Source organism: Jaculus jaculus, chromosome 18 (assembly GCF_020740685.1).
Source record: "Jaculus jaculus isolate mJacJac1 chromosome 18, mJacJac1.mat.Y.cur, whole genome shotgun sequence".
In the NCBI taxonomy this organism is placed as follows: Eukaryota; Metazoa; Chordata; class Mammalia; order Rodentia; family Dipodidae; genus Jaculus; species Jaculus jaculus.
The window spans coordinates 46,971,400-46,992,847 of record NC_059119.1 but is presented as its reverse complement, the minus strand read 5'-3'; the positions used below and the strand labels follow the sequence as shown (position 1 = coordinate 46,992,847).

Genomic DNA, 21,448 nt, shown 5'->3' with positions numbered 1-21,448 from the left:
AGACCTCAAAGGAGCATGCTGTGAACCCCTTCTAAAAGGGCTAGAGGGATGGCTTAGCAGTTAAGACATTTGCCTGCAAAGCCAAAGCATCCAGGTTCAATTCCCCAGGATCCATGGTAGCCAGATGCACAAGGGGGCGCATGCGTCTGGAGTTCGTTTGCAGTGGCTGGAGGCCCTGGCGCGCCCATTCTCTCTCTCTCTCTCTCTCTCTGTCAAATAAATGAAACATTAAAAGGACAGTGGAGTACCATTTCCAGTCTTAAAAAAGGGGTGGGGGCGGAGAGATGGGTTATAGCACATCCTGAATGGCTTGGTGGAAAGATTGTCCTCCCGTTCTCTCTGAGGTCTGACTGGAATGCCATTGTCCTTGGTCACTGGCAAAGAGGTGCAGGGCGAAGGGGCACAATTGGAAGACAGAGCTAAAGCCTGTAGGAATAAATAAAACATCAGTGCATCCTGTCTGGGGGGGAGGGTGCGTGGCACCTCGGGTAAAGCTTCCCCCCCCCCCACATCCCATGGGTAACATTTAGGACTGGATGTTCAGCAAGAATGCCTCGCTAGGTCTCTGTGGACCCAGCCGGATTCCACGCTGTGGCAGCCCAGCGGTTACAGCCATATTTAGAGCTTCCAATAAAGGGATTCGCTTTCCCTGGCTTCGGGGCCAAGAGAGAGGTTCTCATACTCGCTGGCTGGTGCGGCCAACGGACCAGATGGGGTGCCACTGTAACCTCTGAGTGGTTCAACCTTCTGTCATATGATGGGTGCTCGGCGTGGTGACTTGGCCTTGCTCTTGCTCTGTAGCTGCCTGCTGACCCCTCTTTCCTCCCAGGCACGTGCTTGTCCTCCCTTTGCCTCCCCACATTCTGTTCCTCACTCCAGCCAACACTCTGCCACCCAGCTCTGCCTCTCTTTGCCATCTTTCTCCACTCCAGTTCTTCTGGCGGTGACCATTCCGCATTTCCCAGAGGTCAGGAGGACTCGTTCCACATGTCACTCTGTTGCCAAAGAGGGAGTCGTATCAGTGGAATGCGGGGTAGGAATAACACACCCCAGTTTCCCAGGTTGCTTGGCGCTCCAGTGTGAGAGGGAGCATGGCCGTCATTTGGCGAAGACTTCCAACATTGCCTGTGGCTCTTTATAAAGGAATAAAGGACTTTATAAAGGACTTCTTTATAAAGGAATGGACAAAAGCTTCCTAGATGGGCTCATGCTTTCACTTCCTATCAGAGGAAGATGGGACAGAATTGGAGGAGAGCAAGTGCTTGCCCTGTGGCCATGAATTGGACCCCAGAATGCTGGACATGTGACCATGTGAACAAGCCACAAATCGGGGTTCTTTATAAAGGACACACGGAGGGATTCTCCACCACCTTATTCATTCCCCTCTCCCTTTGCCTTTTCTTCACTTTTCTTACTTCCTGAGAAGGGTCTCATGTAGCCCAGGCTAGCCTCAAACTTGCAATATGGTTGAGGATGACCTTGAACCTCTGATCCACCTGCCTCTACTACCTCCGAAGTGCTAAGGTTATTGGAATGCACCACCTTGCCTGATTTGTGCTATGTTGGGCATCAAACACTGGGCTTTTAAGTTTGTGAGTGTGTGCATGCATGCGTGCACACAAAGGTCTTTTGCAACTTCAAATAAATGCCAGACACATGTGCCACTTTGCATCTGGCTTTAGGTGGGTCCTAGGGAGTGGAACCTTGGCCTATAGGTGTTGAAAGCAAGTGGCTTTCAACCACCGAGCCATCTCCCTACCCCAAAACCAGGACTTTATGTATGTTAGGCAAACCAGCTGAGCTACATCCCTAGCCTATTTTTAAACAATATTTAATTAATTTATTTATTTGAGAGAAGAGGCAGAGGAAAGAGAACGGCATGCCAGGGCCTTCAGCCACTGCAAATGAACTCCGGCTGCATGTGCCACCTTGTGCACCTGGCTTACGTGGGTGCTGAGGAATCGAACCAGGGTCCTTAGGCTTCGCAGGCAAATGCCTTAACTGCTAAGCCATCTCTCCAGGCCTGCTAAGCTATCTTTATGTTTTTAATAGGGCAAGAGAAGAGGTTATGATATAGGGTCAGGACAATATGAGAGCCAGTTTTGTTTTGTTTCTTCTCTGCTTTCCCCTCCTCCTCACTTGTTTGGACATACTTAAAATGCCAGTCACCAGAAGTTCTGCCATTAAATTGGGATTAATAGACCAGATCCTAAGATATTTCACCATTAGCATGTGATCAGAGACAAACGGTATTTTCTTTTAAATGAAAGTGGCTGAAATAAAGGCAGAGAGGATCAAGCCTTAAAACCAGGCTCTGTACTTGAGTTTTCTCTGACAGCCATTGAGCTTACTTAGTCTTTCCCTCCTCGTCCTAATGCCTGTCACTACCAGGGGGAATTTCTGCCTCCTCCTCCCTGCGTATACCCAGCTCTGGCCTCTGAGGCAGGCCAGCTCTGTTTTCTCATGACACTGTGATTATTTTTGGCATTCCGAATATTTTTCTCTAATGTTGTCGTTGCCTCCTCCACCCCTGCTTGGTTGCCTTTTGAGGAGCGCTCGGGGCTTTTTTGGCAACTCCATGTAAAGCAGAGGGTTAATTTCAGCTCCGGGGCGAAGGCGGCATGGGTGGTGGAGGAGGAGGGGTAACTTCTGCCTTTGTGTCTCTGAGCCTCCTCCATCCCTGGTCATGAAAGAGCTTGCTTTCACTGGCTCTGGGCTCGCCATTCATTCCCTGCCTTCTCCTGGGTTTCAGGAGATGGCTATCCAGGGGTGACGCTGGGGGCTGCACCTCAGGGCTGGCATCTTAATGACTTGGCGGGCTGAGAACAGGCCCCATTCAGAGCGAGTTCCCTCCCTGGGCACTTGGCTCTCTAAGCCCGGGTCCATAGAGTTCTCTTGTTCACCCTGCAGGAGGAAATGGAGGTTTCTCAAGTGGGAGGCTGGCCTTCCTGGGGCTTTAACTCTTCACTGAAGGGAAGGGAGCCGTAGAGAGCAAAACAAAACTGAGGCTGGCCCAGCTGCTATTCCGGGGGGGGGGGGGGGGCTGGGGGCCTGAGGTTGGGGCTGGAGGCCAAGGCAGCTGGATCGCTTTCTCTTTCCTTTGGGAGATGGAGAGGATGAGAGAGAAGGGCACACTTGAATTGCCCTTACATCAATTAGCACACATTTCCCCAGTTTGCCCAGGGCCAGGGCCCTGTGAACAACATTCAGAAGTAGAAAGGATTATGTGGCTCCTCCCACAGTCCACAGGGCAGAAGCAGGACATTGACATAGAGAAGCCAGCAAAAACAGAGCGGCCTTTCAAAAGACCAGCGATGGATGCGGACAGGAAGGGCCAATAGAAGGACAAGGATGCTTCTGGGGGAAGTAAGGTGTGAACCAAGCCTGGGCAGCTGGATTTTTTCAGAGGAGATAATACCAACAAGGGAGTGCCTGAAGGCAGAGGGTCCCATAAAGAAATGTACAAAGGAGGGCTGGAGAGATGGCTTAGCGGTTAAACAATTGCCTGTGAAGCCTAAGGACCCCAGTTTGAGGCTCAGTTCCCCAGGTCCCACGTTAGCCAGATGCACAAGAGGGCACATGCGTCTGGAGTTCGTTTGCAGAGGCTAGAAGCCCTGGCGCGCCCATTCTCTCTCTCTCCCTCTATCTGTCCTTCTCTCTGTGTGTGTCACTCTCAAATAAATAAATAAATAAAATAAAAATAAAAAAGATTAAAAAAAATGTACAAAGGAGAGCCGGGCGTGGTGGCACACGCCTTTAATCCCAGCACCCGGGAGGCAGAGATAGGAGGATCACCGTGAGTTCGAGGTCAACCTGGGATTACATAGTAAATTTCAGGTCAGCCTGGACCAGAGTGAGACCCTACCTTGTAAAACCAAAAGAAAAAATGTACAAAGGGCTTGCTGGCTCAGTGGTTAAGGCCCTTGCCTGCAAAGCCTAAGGACCCATGTTTGACTCTGTGGATCCCACATAAGCCAGGCGCATAAGGTGAAGCAAGCACATAGTCACACACGCGCACAAGGTGGCGCATGTGCCTGGAGTTCAATTGCAGTGACTCGAGGCCCTGGTGTGCCAATTCTTTCTCTCTCTCTCTCATTACAAAATATTATATAAAAAAGAAATGTACAAAGAGAATAGGAAATTCCCTGACAGAAGATCTGCTTTGTTAGATTTTTTAGGTACCTTTGGCTAAAGATGGCATCAGGTTAGCATTCATGCTGCCAGAGGACATCTCCATAATGTTTCTGGTCCCAAGATCTCATGGCACCCCAGTGTGTCTCTATCTAAAGTACGAGATCATAGACCAGCAGTATGTGAAAGATGCTAGAAATGCCGAACCTCCAGCCCTGACCCAGACTTGCTGAAATATTTCAGACGGGGCATTGGATCAAGATGCCCAGTGTGTTGTGTCCATGGCACAGGCTCAGAAGTGCTGACCTGTGTGACTTCTTGGGTCCCTGTGAGCATCTCTAGTTCAAACCCCAGATTTTATTCTGTACTGACAGAACACATATCCATGTGTATGGATGTACAATCATTTCGAGTATCCCCATACCTGTGCCTATTGCCCAATGGAAGCTTCTTGTTCTAATTAGGTGTTAGGGGCTGGAGAGATGGCTTAGCCGTTAAGGCGCTTGCCTGTGAAGCCTAAGGACCCAGGTTCAATTCTCCAGATCCCACGTAAGCCAGATGCACGTGGTAGCGCGTGCATCTAGAGTTCATTTGCAGTGGCTGGAGGCCCTGGCACGTCCATTCTCCCTCCCTCTCTGCCTCAAATAAATAAAATAGATAAAATGTTGAAAATGAATTAGATGTTAGATTAGAATTCACAGGAAAGATTTCAAACAGTGAATGGCTTTGAGGAATTTACAGAAGAGCAGTCATGGGAGTGGTTTTTATGTCCCCACTCACGCTCTGGAGGACGCCAAGGAACCAAAGATGGTAGACGTTTCCCAGAACAGCATGTCTACAGCTGGGTGTGTGTGTGCGTAAGAAAGGGTGAACAGTACAGAGCTGACCACAGTGTAGAATCTCTGAAGAGAGGAGCTGAGGGGTCAGCGTGGGTGGGGAGCCCTGGAGAAACTGGATATGAGAAGACAGTGTGTCCCCGAAGGCTGCTAGAAGATCAGCAGTAGGAACTAAGTCTTTGGGGGCTACGGGAGACCAGTCAGCTGCTCCCCGCTGCACCCCACCCAGTGCTTCATGCTGAGGAATTCCTTTTACGCCTGGGTCACTTTGCTTTTCATCCTCCTTGGTGTCATTTGTCAACTGTCCTCGCTGAAGGCGCGTCGGAGGCCCGGGCTGGCTATGCACCGGGTGGTTTGTGCTCTTGGACTTGGACACCCATCAGAGCCAAAGCGAGAAGGCTGTGAGTTAGCAGAACCCCTAAGGCAAACCTAGATCCCACGTGACAGCACCTTGGGGCCCCAGGAAAAATATCGTGAGTTGTGATACGAATGCCAGCCTGTGACATTCCCGGGAGCCCGTGTACCACAGGAAGCGCTTTCCTTCCCTCTTGCTTTTTCCTGCCTTGCTCATTTCCTTCCTTCCTTTTTCTTTTGTTTTTAATATATTTTATTTTTATTTATTTGACAAAGAGAGAATGAGTATGCCAGGGCCTCCAGCCACTGCAAACGAACTCCAGATGCACATGCCCCCTTGTGCATCTGGCCTACATGGGTCCTGGGGAATTGAACCTGGGTCCTTTGGCTTTGCAAGCAAACACCTTAACCACTAAGCCATCCCACTAGCCCCCTTTCTCTTTGTTTTCATCTCTTTGGTCCTTCAGCAGATATCTCCAAACAAGAAAAGCTCACTTTCTCCCTCCCCCCGCCCTCTCCAGGGCTAGTTTGTCCCTTGAAGAGCCGACCAAGGGGAAGGGATGACCCAGGTGTCTCCTTGACTGCTTACTTGGCCAAGAGGCTAGATTTACAATAGCTCATCAAATTTAGTGCCATCTGAGGGCCATACCTCCATGCATCCAGCTTAGTGAAGCTTTCTGAGCATATAGGAAGGTCCTACCTATTGGCCTTTGGGGTGCGGGGAGATTGTCTGGTTGCCATTAAGAGTGTGGGGTGCAGGGTCCACTAGTATGGGGTCTCTCACTGGGTGAATGCAGCTGTTTCCTTATGCCATGTGGCTTGAGGTCATACCCACTTCACAGGACTGTTTCAGGAGTCCACCAGAGGCAGTGGGATGAGTGCTCCTTAGTAAATAAAAAAATATTTTAAAAAAGGGGCTGGAGAGATGGCTTAGTGGTTAAGGCATTGACCTGCAAAGCCTAAGGACCCAGGTTCGATTCCCCACAGAAGGTGGGGGAGGGGAAGGCATGCATCTAGAGTTTCTTTGACGTGGCTAGAGGCCTTGGGGTACCCGTTCCCTCCCCACCTCCATTAAATAAATAAATTAATTTAAAAAGTACTGACTGTGGTGGGCTGTCAGTCATAGTAACAGCAGCAGCAGCAGCAGCAGCAGCAGCAGCAACTGCTTGCAAAAACCAAGCAGTCCCTTGTGGAGTTTGCACCGGGCTAAGGGTCAGGCAGCAGTGGACAGCCAGGCTAATGCCCCCCCCCCCCACTGGCTTTCTTGCCCTTTTACAGGTAAAAGATTGGGCACAGGGGGTTTTCCTGCCCTCTGCTGTCTCCCGCTACAGCCCTTTTCCTGGGCTCAGCAACCAGAAATGGAGGTGTGGGTCTGAGGCCGCCAGAGCACCCCGACTGTGTACTTCGTCTTCATGAGCGGGGAGCTGGCTGCACACATGCCATTTTTATTATGAAACATCAGTACAAAGCAATACCAGATGTTCAGGAGTTCATCATGGTGTTATAGATTAATCGATTGAATGATTGATTGATTTTGGAGGTAGGGTCTCGCTGTAGCCCAGGCTGACCTGGGATTCCCTATGTAGTCTCAGGGTGGCCTCAAACTCACGGCGATCCTCCTACCGCTGCCTCCCGAGCACTGGGATTCAAGGCGTGCGCCACCACGCCCGGCATCATCCTGGTGTTACAACAGCTAAGTACTGGCAGCCATGATTGCACCACAGTCATCCTTGCATATAGGTTAAAAGGGACATGTGATGATGGTTCCTTTCCAGCTGTGTGCTGTGCCCAGCAGCAGTTTGCAATAGGCTCTCAAAGCTAAATCTGAAGAGCTCTCTTTCTCATTCATCTTTCCCCATTATCTTTCCAAGCATCTCTAAGCTAGGAATAATGGTGAAATTTACTTATTTCCAAGTTTGCTTAATTGCTTTCTAAGCTGTCACGTGTGATTCAAATAGAAAGCGGTATTACTTGGAGCTGGCTGGAGAGATGGCTTAGTGGTTAAGCTCTTGCCTGTGAAGCCTAAGGACCCCAGTTTGAGGCTCGATTCCCCAATACCCACATAAAGCCAGATGCACAAGGGGGCACATGCATCTGGAGTTCATTTGCAGTGGCTGGAGGCCCTGGTGCGCCCATTCTCTCTCTTTCTGCCTCTTTCTCTGTGTGTCGCGCTCAAGTAAATGAATAAAAATAACAAAAATTAAAAAAATAAGAAAGTGAGCCGGGCATGGTGGCGCACGCCTTGAATCCCAGCACTCAGGAGGCAATGGTAGGAGGATCACCATGAGTTCGAGGCCACCCTGAGACTACATAGTGAATTCCAGGTCAGCCTGGACTAGAGCTTGAAGAACCAAAAATAAAAAAGTGTTATTACTCACTAATACATGAGGTTAATGGTGCTCTACTCTCTTCATCTGTTCAGACTCTAACAAAATCCATAGGCAGGGAACTTTGAGACAGCAGACATTGACCGCCCACAGTTCTGGAGGCTGGGTAGCCAAGATCAAGGCCAAGAGCAGGTTCAGTATTAGACAAGGATCCTCTTACTGGTTCTCAGAGTGACACCATCTGTCTGTGTTGCTGCCCAGAGGAAGGATGGAAGGAAGGGACGAGAGATCTTTCCTGGACCTGTTTTATGGGAGCATTAATCTCACTCGCAAGGGCTAGCACCCTCACATTGGGGGGTAAAGATTTCAACATGGTGGCACACACCTTTAATCCCAGCACTCAGGAGGCAGACCACTGAGTTCGAGGTCACCCTGAGACTACATAATGAATTCCAGGTCAGCCTGGACTACAGTGAAACCCTGCCTCCAAAAACCAAACCAAACAACAACAACAAAAAAAAACCACAAAGATTTCAACATGAACTTTGAGGAAACATAAAATTCAGACAGCCCAGGGACAGTTTGTCACAGCTACTACTGTCATTGGCTCAGCTTTCCCAGCAGGGCTAAGGGACTCCGTGCGTCCTCAGATGATATAAGGAGCTGGGTATCTGGAGCCCCAGATGGGCTGCCCCATAATTGAATCTACCACTGTCTTCTCCAAGGCTTCTGGGGGTGGGGAGCAGGGGAGACTAGCTGATAAGCATCTCTAATCAGCGCCCCCGAGCAGAATGGACCATTAGAGGACAGAAGTGGGGTGAGCCTCAGCCATTACTGTCACCTGCAAATGTAGTCCAGGCCCTCTGCTCAGAGAGGGTCAGGCAGCTGGGGGCTGAACCTGTGCCCCTAGAGGGAAAGTTGGGCTCAGAGAGACTTGCCAGGACTTTTCCTCCAGGGAAGGGGCCCATGAAAGCAGCTCACCCAACTCCAGACCTCAAGCATCTTGCCTCTCCTTTGGTCCCTCTTTGAGGATGTTTGATATGCAAGTCTGTTGTTCGTCTTTTCTTCCAGGACACTTAGACATGCCCCAGGCCGAAGGTGCGCATGTCTACGTGTCCTGGTGCCTTTCTGCCTTGTCTAGGTCTGTCTTTGAGTTCCTTCTGATTTGCCAACGCAGTAGCTTCTATTTTTTTCTGGCTAATGCGCTGATACCTTCTCCCTTGTGTAATAGAGCGTCATTGTGCCTTGGGTCAAGCATCAGACTGTTCCACAAAAGTTAGCCACCAGAACACTACCTCCCTCAAAAGCATTCTTGCCACCCTTTGAAATTTTGAAATTGACCCCTGGAGAAATTCTTCAGGGTTTTCGGCGCTTTAGACACCGTTCTGTTCAGCACCTCCACAGGTGGCAAAACCTTATCAGCGATTTTTAAAAATTTAATTTATTAGTTTTCTTTTCAGCAAATACAGGCAGTTTGGTACCATTGTTTAGGCTCATCCATGATCTACCCCCTCCCATCGGACCCTCCTTGATGATGTCAATGGGTCGTGCATTGTGGAGTTAGCCCACAGGTATTGGTACGATAAAAGTCTCTGCATATCATTTTATCCCTTGCAGCCGCCCGCTGCTCAGCCCGGGGACTAAAGGGTGGGTAAACTGGAGAAGATAACCTGAGGTTTCAAGTGACGTGCATGCTATTACGTGTTGCAGCTGGTTTTCTTGTGTAGCTCTGAAATTAATTCCCAAAGGTCACCCCAGATGCTTCAGAGCGATAAGTCATAGCCTTCTCCTGGGACATCTACTGCAAATCCTGATCTCATTCTCTCATCCCTCTTGCTGTAGCCACAGCGTCGGCTGCAGTGGTGACCTCTCGGCTTAGGACGGTGCCTTCAAGTTTGCTAGACCCGATGAATGTGGACACCATGCATGGTAGAGGGGAAGGTGTGGTTGGATTTCAGACCCAGGCTTCAGGGCCCCCATAGATGTAGCATATGGGCCCAGAAGTCTATTTTTATCAACCCTTCAGGAATTTGATGCAGACAGAACCACAGCTCTGAACACTGTGGGACCAGCAACATTGTACAAATTTAAGATCCAATGGACTTGTTTGGGGAAAAGCATCTTCCTCCGGTGCTCCATAAATGTCAGTTTTCATTTCCTCCTACGTATTTGAGAAGAAAAGGCAACTGTTTGCATCTTCAAAGACAGACTTATTCCACATACAAAAGAGAGAGGGGTGGGGGAGGAGAGAGAAAGACACCAACCTTTGAAAGGTGAGGTCTTCAGCCTGGCTTGCATGCGAACCACCCAGGGAACTTGAATCATGGTGTCTCGCTTGTACCTGAGACCCAGCAAATCAGAAGCTCTGAAGCATTTAAAAATTTTGTTTATTTACAAGCAGAGGAGAGAGAATGGGCACGGCAGGGCCTCTAGCTGCTACAAAGGAACTCCAGATGTGTGCGTCACTTTGTGCATCCAGCTTTAAGTGGGTACTGGGGGAATTGAACCCAGCTCGTTAGGTTTTGCGGGCAAGCGCATGAACCGCTGAACCATCTCTCCAGCATCTGTTTTTTTTAAATGTTTTTTGTTTATTTTTATTTATTTATATGAGAGTGGCAGATAGAGAAAATGGGCGCACCAGGGCTTCTAGTCACTGCAAATGAACTCCAGACGCGTGCGCCCCCTTGTGCATCTGGCTAACGTGGGTCCTGGGGAACCGAGCCTCGAACCGGGGTCCTTAGGCTTCACAGGCAAGCGCTTAACCACTAAGCCATCTCTCCAGCATCTGTGGGCAATGAAGACTGAAAACAAAAGTCTTCGGCTCTGTTCTTCACATTATCTATGAAGCAATTAACTGCTGGCAGTGGGCATGTGGGAGGGGGTTGACTCAGTGATTTCTGGCACTTGATGTTGGTGTGTCCCCCCCGCCCCCGCCGCTCCCCACCACCAGCACCAGGCAGCTCTTGAGGGAGATTTACAGCCCCACTGAAGGGCTCGTATCCCTCCTGATGGCACTTGGCCCTGGTTGGTTCAGTCTCCTCCCAGGCCCCCGTGACTTGACAAAAGCTTTAAAATTATAACTCTCCCTCCCCTTTCCCCCACCCCACCCCAACCAACAGACTGCTCCAAGCTGGGTTAAGCAGCTTCAATCTGTCTCCTTGACCTGTGGAAATCCATTGAACTCCGAGGCCGTTTAATCTTACAAGGTAGTGGACACATGGCTTAGATGCCCTGATGAGGATATGGTCACTCTGGAGTTGGTATAATTAATTGTGCACCCAGCCTCCTTGGTGCGTTTGGTGATGTCTGCCCCCCACCCCACACCAGGCCCATAACCAGGATGCTGTGGATAGGAGTCGGTTGCTGAAGATGCATGACATAAGTGGGGACCCATTGCCATAATTAGAACAGTGACCTGAAAGTCACATGCGCAAGCCGGGCGTGGTGGCGCACATCGGGAGGCAGAGGTAGGAGGATCACTGTGAGTCCGAGGCCATCCTGAGACTCCATAGTGAATTCCAGGTCAGCCTGGGCCAAAGTAAGACCCTACTTCAAAAAAAACCAAAACAAAACAAAACAAAACAAAGTCAGTCAGTCACATGTGCTATGAGCAAAGAAGTTTTGGCTGGTTGACTTGTCACATATTAAGTTGCTGTGTCAGCCTCAAGTTCTGTACGTTGTAATCCAACCACCCACAGTCCTAAAATATTTGGAAAGAAATTTTGCCTACTCTGAAGATTTACGTTTTTTTCCTTACTAATCAATTTGGTGTAGCTATTTGCATAACACTCACACCAAGAAATCTGGAGTGGCTGGAAAGAGGGTGGATGTAGGTTCCGTGTAAATGCCGCTGCATTGCTTGTATAAGGAACGTGAGCATCTGTGGCCTTTGGTGTTGGGGACTGGTCCTTCACTGATAGTGGGGGAACAATTATACCTGCTGATATTTCTAGATCTTTTTTATTTTTATTTTTTTGAGGCAAGCCCAGCAGATTGTCTTCTTAAGATTTTTTAAAAATTTTTAATTTTTTAAATTTATTTTGAGAGAGAGAGAATGGGCACATCAGGGCCTTTGGCTACTGTGAATGAACTCCAGGCACGTGTGCCCCTTGTGCACACTTGCACACTTGCATCACTGTGCATCTGGCTACATGGGACCTGGAGATTTGAATGAGTTTGTAGCCTTTGCAGGCAAACGCCTTAACCACTAAGCCATCTCTCCAACCCTGGCCTTTGTAAAAATGTGCACATGAGAGAGAGAATGAACTGGCTCACCAGGGCCTCCAGCCACTGCAGTCCAACTCCAGACACATGTGCAACATTGCACGCTTGTGTCACTGTGCGTCTGGCTTATGTGGGACCTGGAGAGTCGAACATGGGTCCCTAGGCTTTGCAGGCAAGTCCCTCAACCGCTAAGCCATCTCTCCAGCGCTGTTTCTAGATCTTTTGACTGGCTGCTTAGTCCTGAAATGGTTGCTTCCTTCAGTCAGGATTTAATATTTCAGAATCACGTGGGTTTCTACTGTGGAGAGTGACTATAATATGTGTGCATGTGAAAAGGCCTAAAGAGGTCCTACCACATCCACATCAGAAACCCTTCTCCCTCTGCAGGGGAGGAACTTTGCTGTAGAGTCGTTTAATTGAGCCCTGTGGAGTCCCATGTGGTAAAACCTCACTACACATCATCCCTACAGCCATGGGGGGCTACGTCCGTTTCCACCTTTGTGCTCCTTACACCCCATTTGAACTGCTAAGGTGTTAGGTTTTTCCCAAAGGTGAATGAGTGCTTATTGACAGATAGATGTCCCAGCTCAAGAAATCTTTGCCACTGTGTTTTGTTGTTGTTGTTGAGGTGGGGTCTCATTCTACACCAGGCTAATCTGGAACTCACTCAACTCATAGGGATCCTCCTACCTCTGCCTCCAGAGTGCTGGGATTAAAGTTACGTGGTGCCAGGTGTGGCTCACTGCCGCTAGATTATTATTATTATTATTATTTTAAATTTTCAAATCTTAACTCTCCTCTTCGTTGTAGTATCGCTGAGTATCTGACTTACAGGAAAGTCTCCCACAACACTGGGCATGTCAAAAAAAAAAATATATATATACACATACATACATACATACATACATACACACACACACACAATGCATAGTCTCCATACTGCCACATGGAAAAGCCTTTGGTTTGAGGACTGGGGGGGTGCGGAGAATGGGGGAAGGAAGTTTGAAATCACATTTTTTATTTGGTTTGTTTTACATTTATTTGACAGAGAGAGAGAGAGAGAGAGAGAATGGGCCTCCAGCCACCACAAACGAGAACTCCAGATGCATGAACCACCTTGTGCATCTGGCTAACATGGGTCCTGGGGAATTGAACCTGAGTCCTTTGGCTTTTGCAGGCAAACGCCTTAACCGCTAAGCCATCCCTCCAGCCCTGAAATCATGTTTTTGTAGAAAATATTCCTAGAGCCTTACATCCTCATTTATTAAATTTCTTAAGGTTATCATAGAACCAAATGGGAGAACACAGTTTTAAAGTCTCTTCCAACACGTAGGCTGTGTGCTTCATATACCACAGGTTACCCAGGACCATCCCCATGGGAGTGAGGGAATCACCAATGACAGGAGGAGGAGCAGAGGAAAAAAAAAAAACTTGAATAAATTTGAGCTTTTTCTGATTATTTAAAGATTTTTTGTTTTTAGGATAAAAATCCTCTTTAGAGAAGGCGGTGAATTCTAATATGCAATTCTTTTTTTTTTTTTAACTTTTTATTTATTTATTTGAGAGCGACAGACACAGAGAGAAAGACAGATAGAGGGAGAGAGAGAGAGAATGGGCGCGCCAGGGCTTCCAGCCTCTGCAAACGAACTCCAGACGCGTGCGCCCCCTTGTGCATCTGGCTAACGTGGGACCTGGGGAACCGAGCCTCGAACCGGGGTCCTTAGGCTTCACAGGCAAGCGCTTAACCGCTAAGCTATCTCTCCAGCCCTAATATGCAATTCTTAGGATTGCCACTTAAAAAATGAAAAAAAAAAAAAAAAAACAGGGCTGGGGAAATGGCTTAGTGGTTAAGGTGCATTTTTCTGTGAAGCCTAAGGACCCTGGTTCGAGGCTTGATTCCCCAGGACCCACGTAAGCCAGATGCACAAGGGGGCGCACGCATCTGGAGTTGGTTTGCAGTGGCTGGAGGCCCTGGTGTGTCCATTCTCTCTCTCTCTCTCCAATAAATAAAATATTTGAATAAAAAGGAAAAAAAAAAACAAATCTGATGCATGCAGTCAATTCTAGAACCCATCTAGGGAAAGTATTTGACCAGCTGAAACACCTCATGTGAATAAGAGGCAACAGCATTGCAGGAAGAACTGGTCAGGACCAGCCTGCCCCAATGAGCCTTCCTTAGCTTCCATGCTGCTTGTCACTGCCAGAGAACTTTCTAGTGTTTGCACGCTCATCCCATTTGAGCCTGACAAACAAGACATGGGATTCTTGTATTTCACTGAGGAGGGGACCAGAGCCCAGAGAATGTATTTTCTTTTTTTTTTTTTTTTTTTAATTATTTATTTATTTATTTGAGAGCGACAGACACAGAGAGAAGGACAGATAGAGGGAGGGAGAGAGAATGGGCGCGCCAGGGCTTCCAGCCTCTGCAAACGAACTCCAACGCGTGCGCCCCCTTGTGCATCTGGCTAACGTGGGACCTGGGGAGCCGAGCCTCGAACCGGGGTCCTTAGGCTTCACAGGCAAGCGCTTAACCGCTAAGCCATCTCTCCAGCCCGAGAATGTATTTTCTTTTCCAAAATCAGATAGCTAGACAGCAGCGTAGCCAAGTATTAAAACACCTCACCTAATTCCCGTCTCCCCCACACCCAACTTGTGGTCAGTGAGGGGCGGAGGTAGAGTATGTTTGGGCTTGGCCAAATCTTATCTGCCCCTTTGCGTGCGTCCATCATTTTTTTTTTCTCAGGGTTGATAATTAAATGATTTCAGCAGTCCAGATTTTTGTCTGTTTTTCTAAGAGTCAACATTATACAGACATCTCTGGGCTGTGTCAAGGCTGCTTGGTAATCTAATAAAACTGTGAAAACAAGGTAGTTAAGATGGAACACACAACTTTAAAACCATTGAGGCTGCCTAGGGTTCTTTTCTTAGTGATAAGATGCCGCTGTCTATTTCTTGCTGAAGGTACTATCTCCTACAGTTAAACAATGAAAAAGATGACTGGTCTAGGGAAAGTGGAGTACAGCCCTGGCTTGGCCACCAATTAGCTACTTGCTCTAGGCAAGTTAACCGGATTGGGTCTCAGTTTCCAAGCCTCTGAAATGGGCACAATGGTTGCACCTTCCTACTCTCCGTCACATGGTTGTGAAAATGGGATTAGGCAGCTCCGGACCTGAGGACTTCTAAATTGTCTGTCCACTGACCGTAGACCCTCCAAGAGCTTAGGTAGGCACTGGCTTTGTGACCTTGAGCAGCTGACATAGTATGTCTGAGCCTCAGTTTCCACATCGGTACATTGTGCCAACAATTAATGCTGTGTTGGCCAGAAGATGATAATGGGACAATCCACGTACACTTCTTGGTGTCATGTCAGGGTCACAAGCAAACATCAGTAAGTGTGTCGTTTGAAGGACTATGGCACAACTGTGATCTTTGAGGCTGCTATCAAGTCGCCCTGCCTCTGAAGCACCTTCCACTTGCCTGGCTGCTTCTTGGCCTTTGGAGACTTCTTCTCTGAGGCAGAGGCAAGAGAGAAGGGGAGCTTTTATGCAGGCAGCTATTCTCCCACCCCAGGATGGCTTCTCTAGAAGCTTCTAATGACTGGGTTGTGTGTTGATGATGCCATTGTCGGGGGATGCTGGAGCATGGGATTCAGTATCTCTTTCCTGGGCTTCATGGCCCGGAGGTGTGGTGTGTCCACTTTAAGGTCCTGTCCCTTTTACGCCCTCCTTTCCTGTGCCAGAATGCCTGCAGACATTTAATGCCTCCCACCCACCACCTCCATTAAAGGTCAGGATTAAGATGAAATGAAGGGGGCTGGAGAGATGGCTCAGCTGTTAAGATGCTTGCCTGTGAAGCCTAAGGACTCATGTTTGGCCCTCCAGATCCCATGTAAGCCAGACGCACAGTGAGGCAAGCGCAAGGTGGCACATGCCCACTAGGTGGCGCAAGCGTCTGGAGTTCGATTGGAGTGGCTGAGGCCCTGGCACAACAATTCTCTCTCTCTCTCTCTCAAATAAGGATGGAATGAAGGCACCCATATGTAAATAGACTGCCCTTACCATCTGGTAGCAGAAGCAAAATCACCCAAAGGGCAGACTCTGAATGGTGAGATGGGGAGGTTGCAGGTAGGAGTCTCAAGAACTGGAAGTCAGGGAGGAAATGAGGGTCAGACAGAGAAAACAGCCAAGGGACACAGGACAAGAAAAATCAATTTTACAGTTTTTCTGAAGGTTCGTCTTGACCCTCCACAGCTGCCGGACGGTTCTTCCGGAGTCCAAGCACCCACTGCAGAGTCCACCCAGAGAGCTGGACGTTCTGTCTCTATAAATGAAAGATGCAGTAAAATCAAAACAGAGCTTCTGCCTCAAAACTGAAAGCGGGTGAGGCATGCCAACCTTCCAGGAATCCAAATACCGATTCTTCTGCCCAGATAACAGGCCACAGAGCCAGTGTAAAGGGAAAGCAGCCCCTGGCTTTGGCAATCTCAAGGCCACAGATTGCAGTGGACATTTTCTACACTTGTTTTTCTTTTTAAAAAATATTTTATATTTTATTTATTTATTTGACAGAAATAGACAGAGAGAGTGAGAGAAAGGGAATGGTCACGCCAGGGCCTCCAGCCACTGGAAATCAACTCCAAACGTATGTGCCACCTTGTGCATCTGGCTTACGTGGGTCCTGGGGAATCAAACCTTAGCCCTTTGGCTTTGCAGGCAAATATGCCTTAACCACTAAGCAATCCCTCCAGCCCCCCTCTTTTTTTATTGAGGTAGGGTCTCACTCTAGCCCAGGCTGACCTGGAATTCACTGTGTAGTCTCAGGGTGGCCTTGAACTCTTGGTGATCCTCCTGCTTCTGCCTCCCAAGTGCTGGGATTAAAGGTGGGCATCACCACGCCTTGCTACACTTGTTTCTTTCTTAAGTAAGTAATGTTTATGGAATCATAAGAAAATACAGATATCCACTAGGGAAAAAAAAAATGTCTTCCTGAATTTTTTTTAATTTTTTTTTTTTTTTATTTGAGAGCGACAGACACAGAGAGAAAGACGGATAGAGGGAGAGAGAGAGAATGGGCGCGCCAGGGCTTCCAGCCTCTGCAAACGAACTCCAGACATGTGCGCCCCCTTGTGCATCTGGTTAACATGGGACCTGGGGAACTGAGCCTTGAACTGGGGTCCTTAGGCTTCACAGGCAAGCGCTTAACCGCTAAGCCATCTCTCCAGCCCTCTTCCTGAATTTTATTACTCTACAACTGGTAACTGTTGAGCAGAAGAATAGAGAACTAACAGTACTGGTTAAAAGCCTGGATTCTGGGGTCCCCCCTTCCCAGGGCAAGTTCCAGTTCTCCACTTAGCAGCCAACAGTCACAGGTGAATTTCTTAGCCTGGGTGGGCTTGTTTCTTCGTCTGTGGGTAAGGGGTATTAGAACCTAGTCCCACCAGCACTTATGGAAAACAAACTAATATATTAGTGCTTGAAATACAACCTGGTATATGCCGGGGATGGTGGTGCACACCTTTAATCCTAGCACACAGGAGGCAGAGGTAGGAGGATCACTGTGACTTCAAGGCCACCCCGAGACTGCATGGTGAATTCCAGGTCAACTTGAGCCACAGCGACACCCTATGTCTCCCTGGGCTATATTAAGCACTATTTGTATCAATTCAAGAGCACTTTTCTTCTAGATATTTTTCTAGATAATGTATAGGATGCATTGTGTGTAATACACAAATTTCTGTAAGAATCGGGTTGTCCTATACTATTTGGTAAAAAATTTTTACCTGAAGGCAGAATTTTAAAATGAATATTAGCTAATATTAATTGCTTACTGTGATAGGCCTAATACTTAAGACTTTAATTATTGCATTAATCTGTATTTTGGGCTGAAGAGATGGCATAAGGGCTAAGATACTTGCCTGTGAAGCCTAAGGACCCATGTTTGACTCTCCAGGTCCCATGTAAGCCAGATGCACAAGGTGACACATGCATCTGGAATTTGATGTCAGTGGCTGGAGGTCCTGGCATGCCCATTCTCTCTGTGTGTCTCTATCTCTCATTTAAAAAAATCACAAAAAATACCCCTATATTTTATTTTTATGTATTTATTAGAGGGAAGAGAGAGAATGGGTATGCCAAGGTCTCCAGCCACTGCAAATGAACTCCAGACATATGTGTCACCTTATGCATCTGGTTTAGGTGGGTCATGGGTAATTGAACCTGGGTCCTTAGGCTTCGCAGTCAAGTGCCTTAGCCGCTAAGCCATCCCTTCAGCCCCACATGAAATCTTCATGGTAACTCTGTGTGGTTTCCTGATGAGGAAACAGAGGCTCAACAGTTTAAATAATCAAATGTTACAGAGCAAGTAAGCAGAGAAGCCAGAATTCTGACCCAGACGCTGACTTTTAAATTTGCCTATGTTAGTATTTGAAGTGGGCATTTTGTAAGAGTATCCAAAATTTCTTTAAGACCTTGTGAAAGATAAGTGCACACGTGTGTATGTGTGTGTGGTGTGTGATTATTCCTTCTACCCTACAACAAAGGGAAACAATGGAAGGAAAGTCAGGCTGGTTATCCAGGCCATGGGGTTCATGCCCACTGCCTTTTAATTCTTAGCAGGCATGCACTTTGCAACTGCAAACTGAGACCCATCATACTCATGTGACTCCGCTTAAGCTACACTGGTAATTTCACTCTATACCGTGTGCCCTCCCCCCACCCATCTGAAATGGGATCGAAGGTCCCATTACTGGCCATATTTTATCTGCTAAAAGAGAACCTTGGAGACTGGAGAGATGGGTTAGTGGCTAAGGTGTTTGCCTGCAAAGCCAAAGGACCTTGGTTCGATTCCCCAGGACCCACGTCAGCCAGCTGCACAAGGTGGCGCATGTGTCTGGAGTTCATTTCCAGTGACTGGCAGCCCTGGCTTGCCCATTTTCTATCTGCCTCTCTCTCTTGCTTGCTCACTCAAATAAATATATAAATTAAAAAAAATATCTTAAAGGGCTGGAGAGATGGTTTAGCAGTTAAGCGCTTGCCTGTGAAGCCTAAGGACCCCGGTTCGAGGCTCGATTCCCCAGGACTCAAGTTAGGCAGATGCACAAGGTGGCGCACACGTCTGGAGTTTGTTTGCAGTGGCTGGAGGCCCTGATGCACCCATTCTCTCTCTCTCTCTATCTGCCTCTTTATCTGTCACTCTCAAATAGATAAATAAATAAAAATGAACAAAAAAATTTAAAAAAAACCTTGTTCTCCAGAGCTTTAAACAGCACCATGTGGGCTTAGTTTCTTCACCCTTGGCTTTGCCATCCTTCGATACTAACCTCTATCTCCAGATGGAGCCAGGGCCCAGGTATTCCAGGTTATTTAACTCATGAGCAAGTCTTTGCTGTAACCGCACCCATCTGAAGGCCCATCCTGTCCCCCTCCCGGCCGTGGCAGTGCAGGAGGACGGGAACCTTTGAGAAGATACCAGTAGACAACCCCCCCCAAAAAAAAAAAACCCAAAAGGCAGAGCCCACTGCATTATGCAGATTGCCCAGGGCTGGTACAGCTGGGCTAAGCCCAGATCGCTTCAAGTGGGACATTTGGCCTCAATGTGGTTTTGGGGAGAAGGGCACGAGCCTGTCTTGACTTTAGGGTGTTGCCAGGATGACGATGACCCTGACGCCCTCACCTCTTGCCTCTCAATGCAGAAGCAGCTCGGAGCGGAGGAAGGAGAAGTCCCGGGATGCGGCCAGGTGCCGGCGCAGCAAGGAGACGGAGGTCTTCTACGAGCTGGCCCATGAGCTGCCCTTGCCCCACAGCGTGAGCGCCCACCTGGACAAGGCCTCCATCATGCGGCTGGCCATCAGCTTCCTGCGCACGCACAAGCTCCTGTCCTCAGGTAAGGCTCCGGTGTGCCAAGCTGGCACACGGGGTCCCCCCTGTGGGACCAGAGATCCGAGGCCTTCCTCCCAGACATCTCACCCTGCAGAAAAGCAGCCACGAGCCATTATGCCTTTGCTTTCAGGCGTCTCCTCTCTGGCGCTGTCCTTTCCTGGGGGTACAAGCAGGAAAGGACAGCAAAGGAGGGGGCTGGGAGAGCCAAGAACAGCCTTTGCCTAAGGCTCCGTTCTGCCCCCCCAGCTGTGAGCACCCCCTGCCCCAGGCTCTATTGGATCTGTAGGAAGCCTTTAATCTTTGCCTAGAAATGATGTACCCTGTACATCTTCCTCCTCTTTCTAGTGGGCAAGGGAGATCATGTGGTCAATCTGAATGTCATTTTCCTGACCTATACCATGGGATTCAGGTTCACCTCACAGGGTGACTGTGAGAATTGACTGGAACAACAGCCGAGGTACACCCACCCAATGATGGCCTCACCCCAGAAAAGTCAGCAAATCTTCTCTGTCCCCTTTGTGTCCCTGAAGCTACAGTCCATAAAAATGTTCTCCTCTTTTCTTTCTCTCTCTCTCTCTCTCTCTCTCTCTCTGATTTATGTTCAAGAACTATTTCCTGTTAAGACCGACCAGGGAGAGAGAGCCTGAGCAGCTTTCCAGTTTCAGATCCCATGTGCAATCTTGTGTAATTTGTCAGCAAACTGGGCATCATGGCGTAGCAGCCGTCCTGGAACTCCCAACTGAGGCAGAGAGAGGGCATGAGCGAGAGAGAAGGCGGTCGGGGAGGGAGGGAGCTATGGTGGTCCCGTTTTCCCTGTGGACACTGGTTCATTCTGCCATCCTGTTGTGAAGTGGTTGTTCTGGGAAAGGAGTCCTGAGCAGGGGGAATCCAGGGTGAGGCGGGGAGGCCCGGCGAGTCTGTGCTATTCTGGGCCGGGTGCACAGGAAGGATATGGGGGGAAAGACCTTCAGAGGCGGAGACCACGCTCAGGGCGCCTGGGGGCTGGACGTGTAGCCTCGGTGTGCCGTCCCAGAAAATGGCAGTTGGGGGTGTGGCAGGAGAATCAAGGGCAAAGATGCTCTATAATGTGGCCGAGCTGCTGACAGAACACAAAACCCAACAAAGCTGGTGGCTACCAGAAAAAGATAGAGTCCCCAAGATCCGTCCCCAGCCACGTGTGTGCCTCTTTATTTTTATCTTTGAATATATTTTATTTATTTAGTTGAGAGAGAGAGAATGAGCACACCAGGGCCTCCAGCCACTGCAAACCAACTCCAGATGCAAGCACCCCCTTGTGCATCTGGCTGACGTGGGTCCTGGGAGAATCGAACCGGGATCCTTTTTCTTTGCAGGCAAGCTCCTTAACCGCTAAGCCATCTCTCCAGCCCCTCTTTATTTTAAAGAGGTTTATCCTCTTGAAAAACAAAAAGTGTGTGTGTTTTAGGATCCTGGAGATGTTGATGAAGGTTGGGGACCAAAGTTAAAATGAGGCCCCTGGGGATTGAGCGGGGTGGCCGTGAACAATGGGGTGGACAGAAGGCCTTCGTTTTCTGAACAGGGCCTTATCATCCATCCTTGGGCACACAAAAGCTTGGCTGTACACCTCAGCAGGCCCAAGGTGGGCTTGGCGAAGGGGCACCAGTTGGAGGCTGGGCCCTCTGAACACATCCGCCTGCCTGTGTCCTGGCATGAACTCCCT

General features: G+C 48.7%; 1 protein-coding gene across 2 annotated transcripts in view; it reads left to right on the top strand.

Annotated features, from left to right (window-relative positions):
* The window catches only part of Epas1 (endothelial PAS domain protein 1), a 101,144-nt gene that overhangs the window by 45,027 nt on the left and 34,669 nt on the right, over window positions 1-21,448 (top strand). For both annotated transcript variants that reach the window (XM_045137426.1, XM_045137425.1), the window contains one exon: window positions 19,563-19,753. In XM_045137426.1, the coding sequence (XP_044993361.1) occupies window positions 19,563-19,753 (191 nt within the window). The remainder of the gene's footprint in view (window positions 1-19,562; window positions 19,754-21,448) is intronic.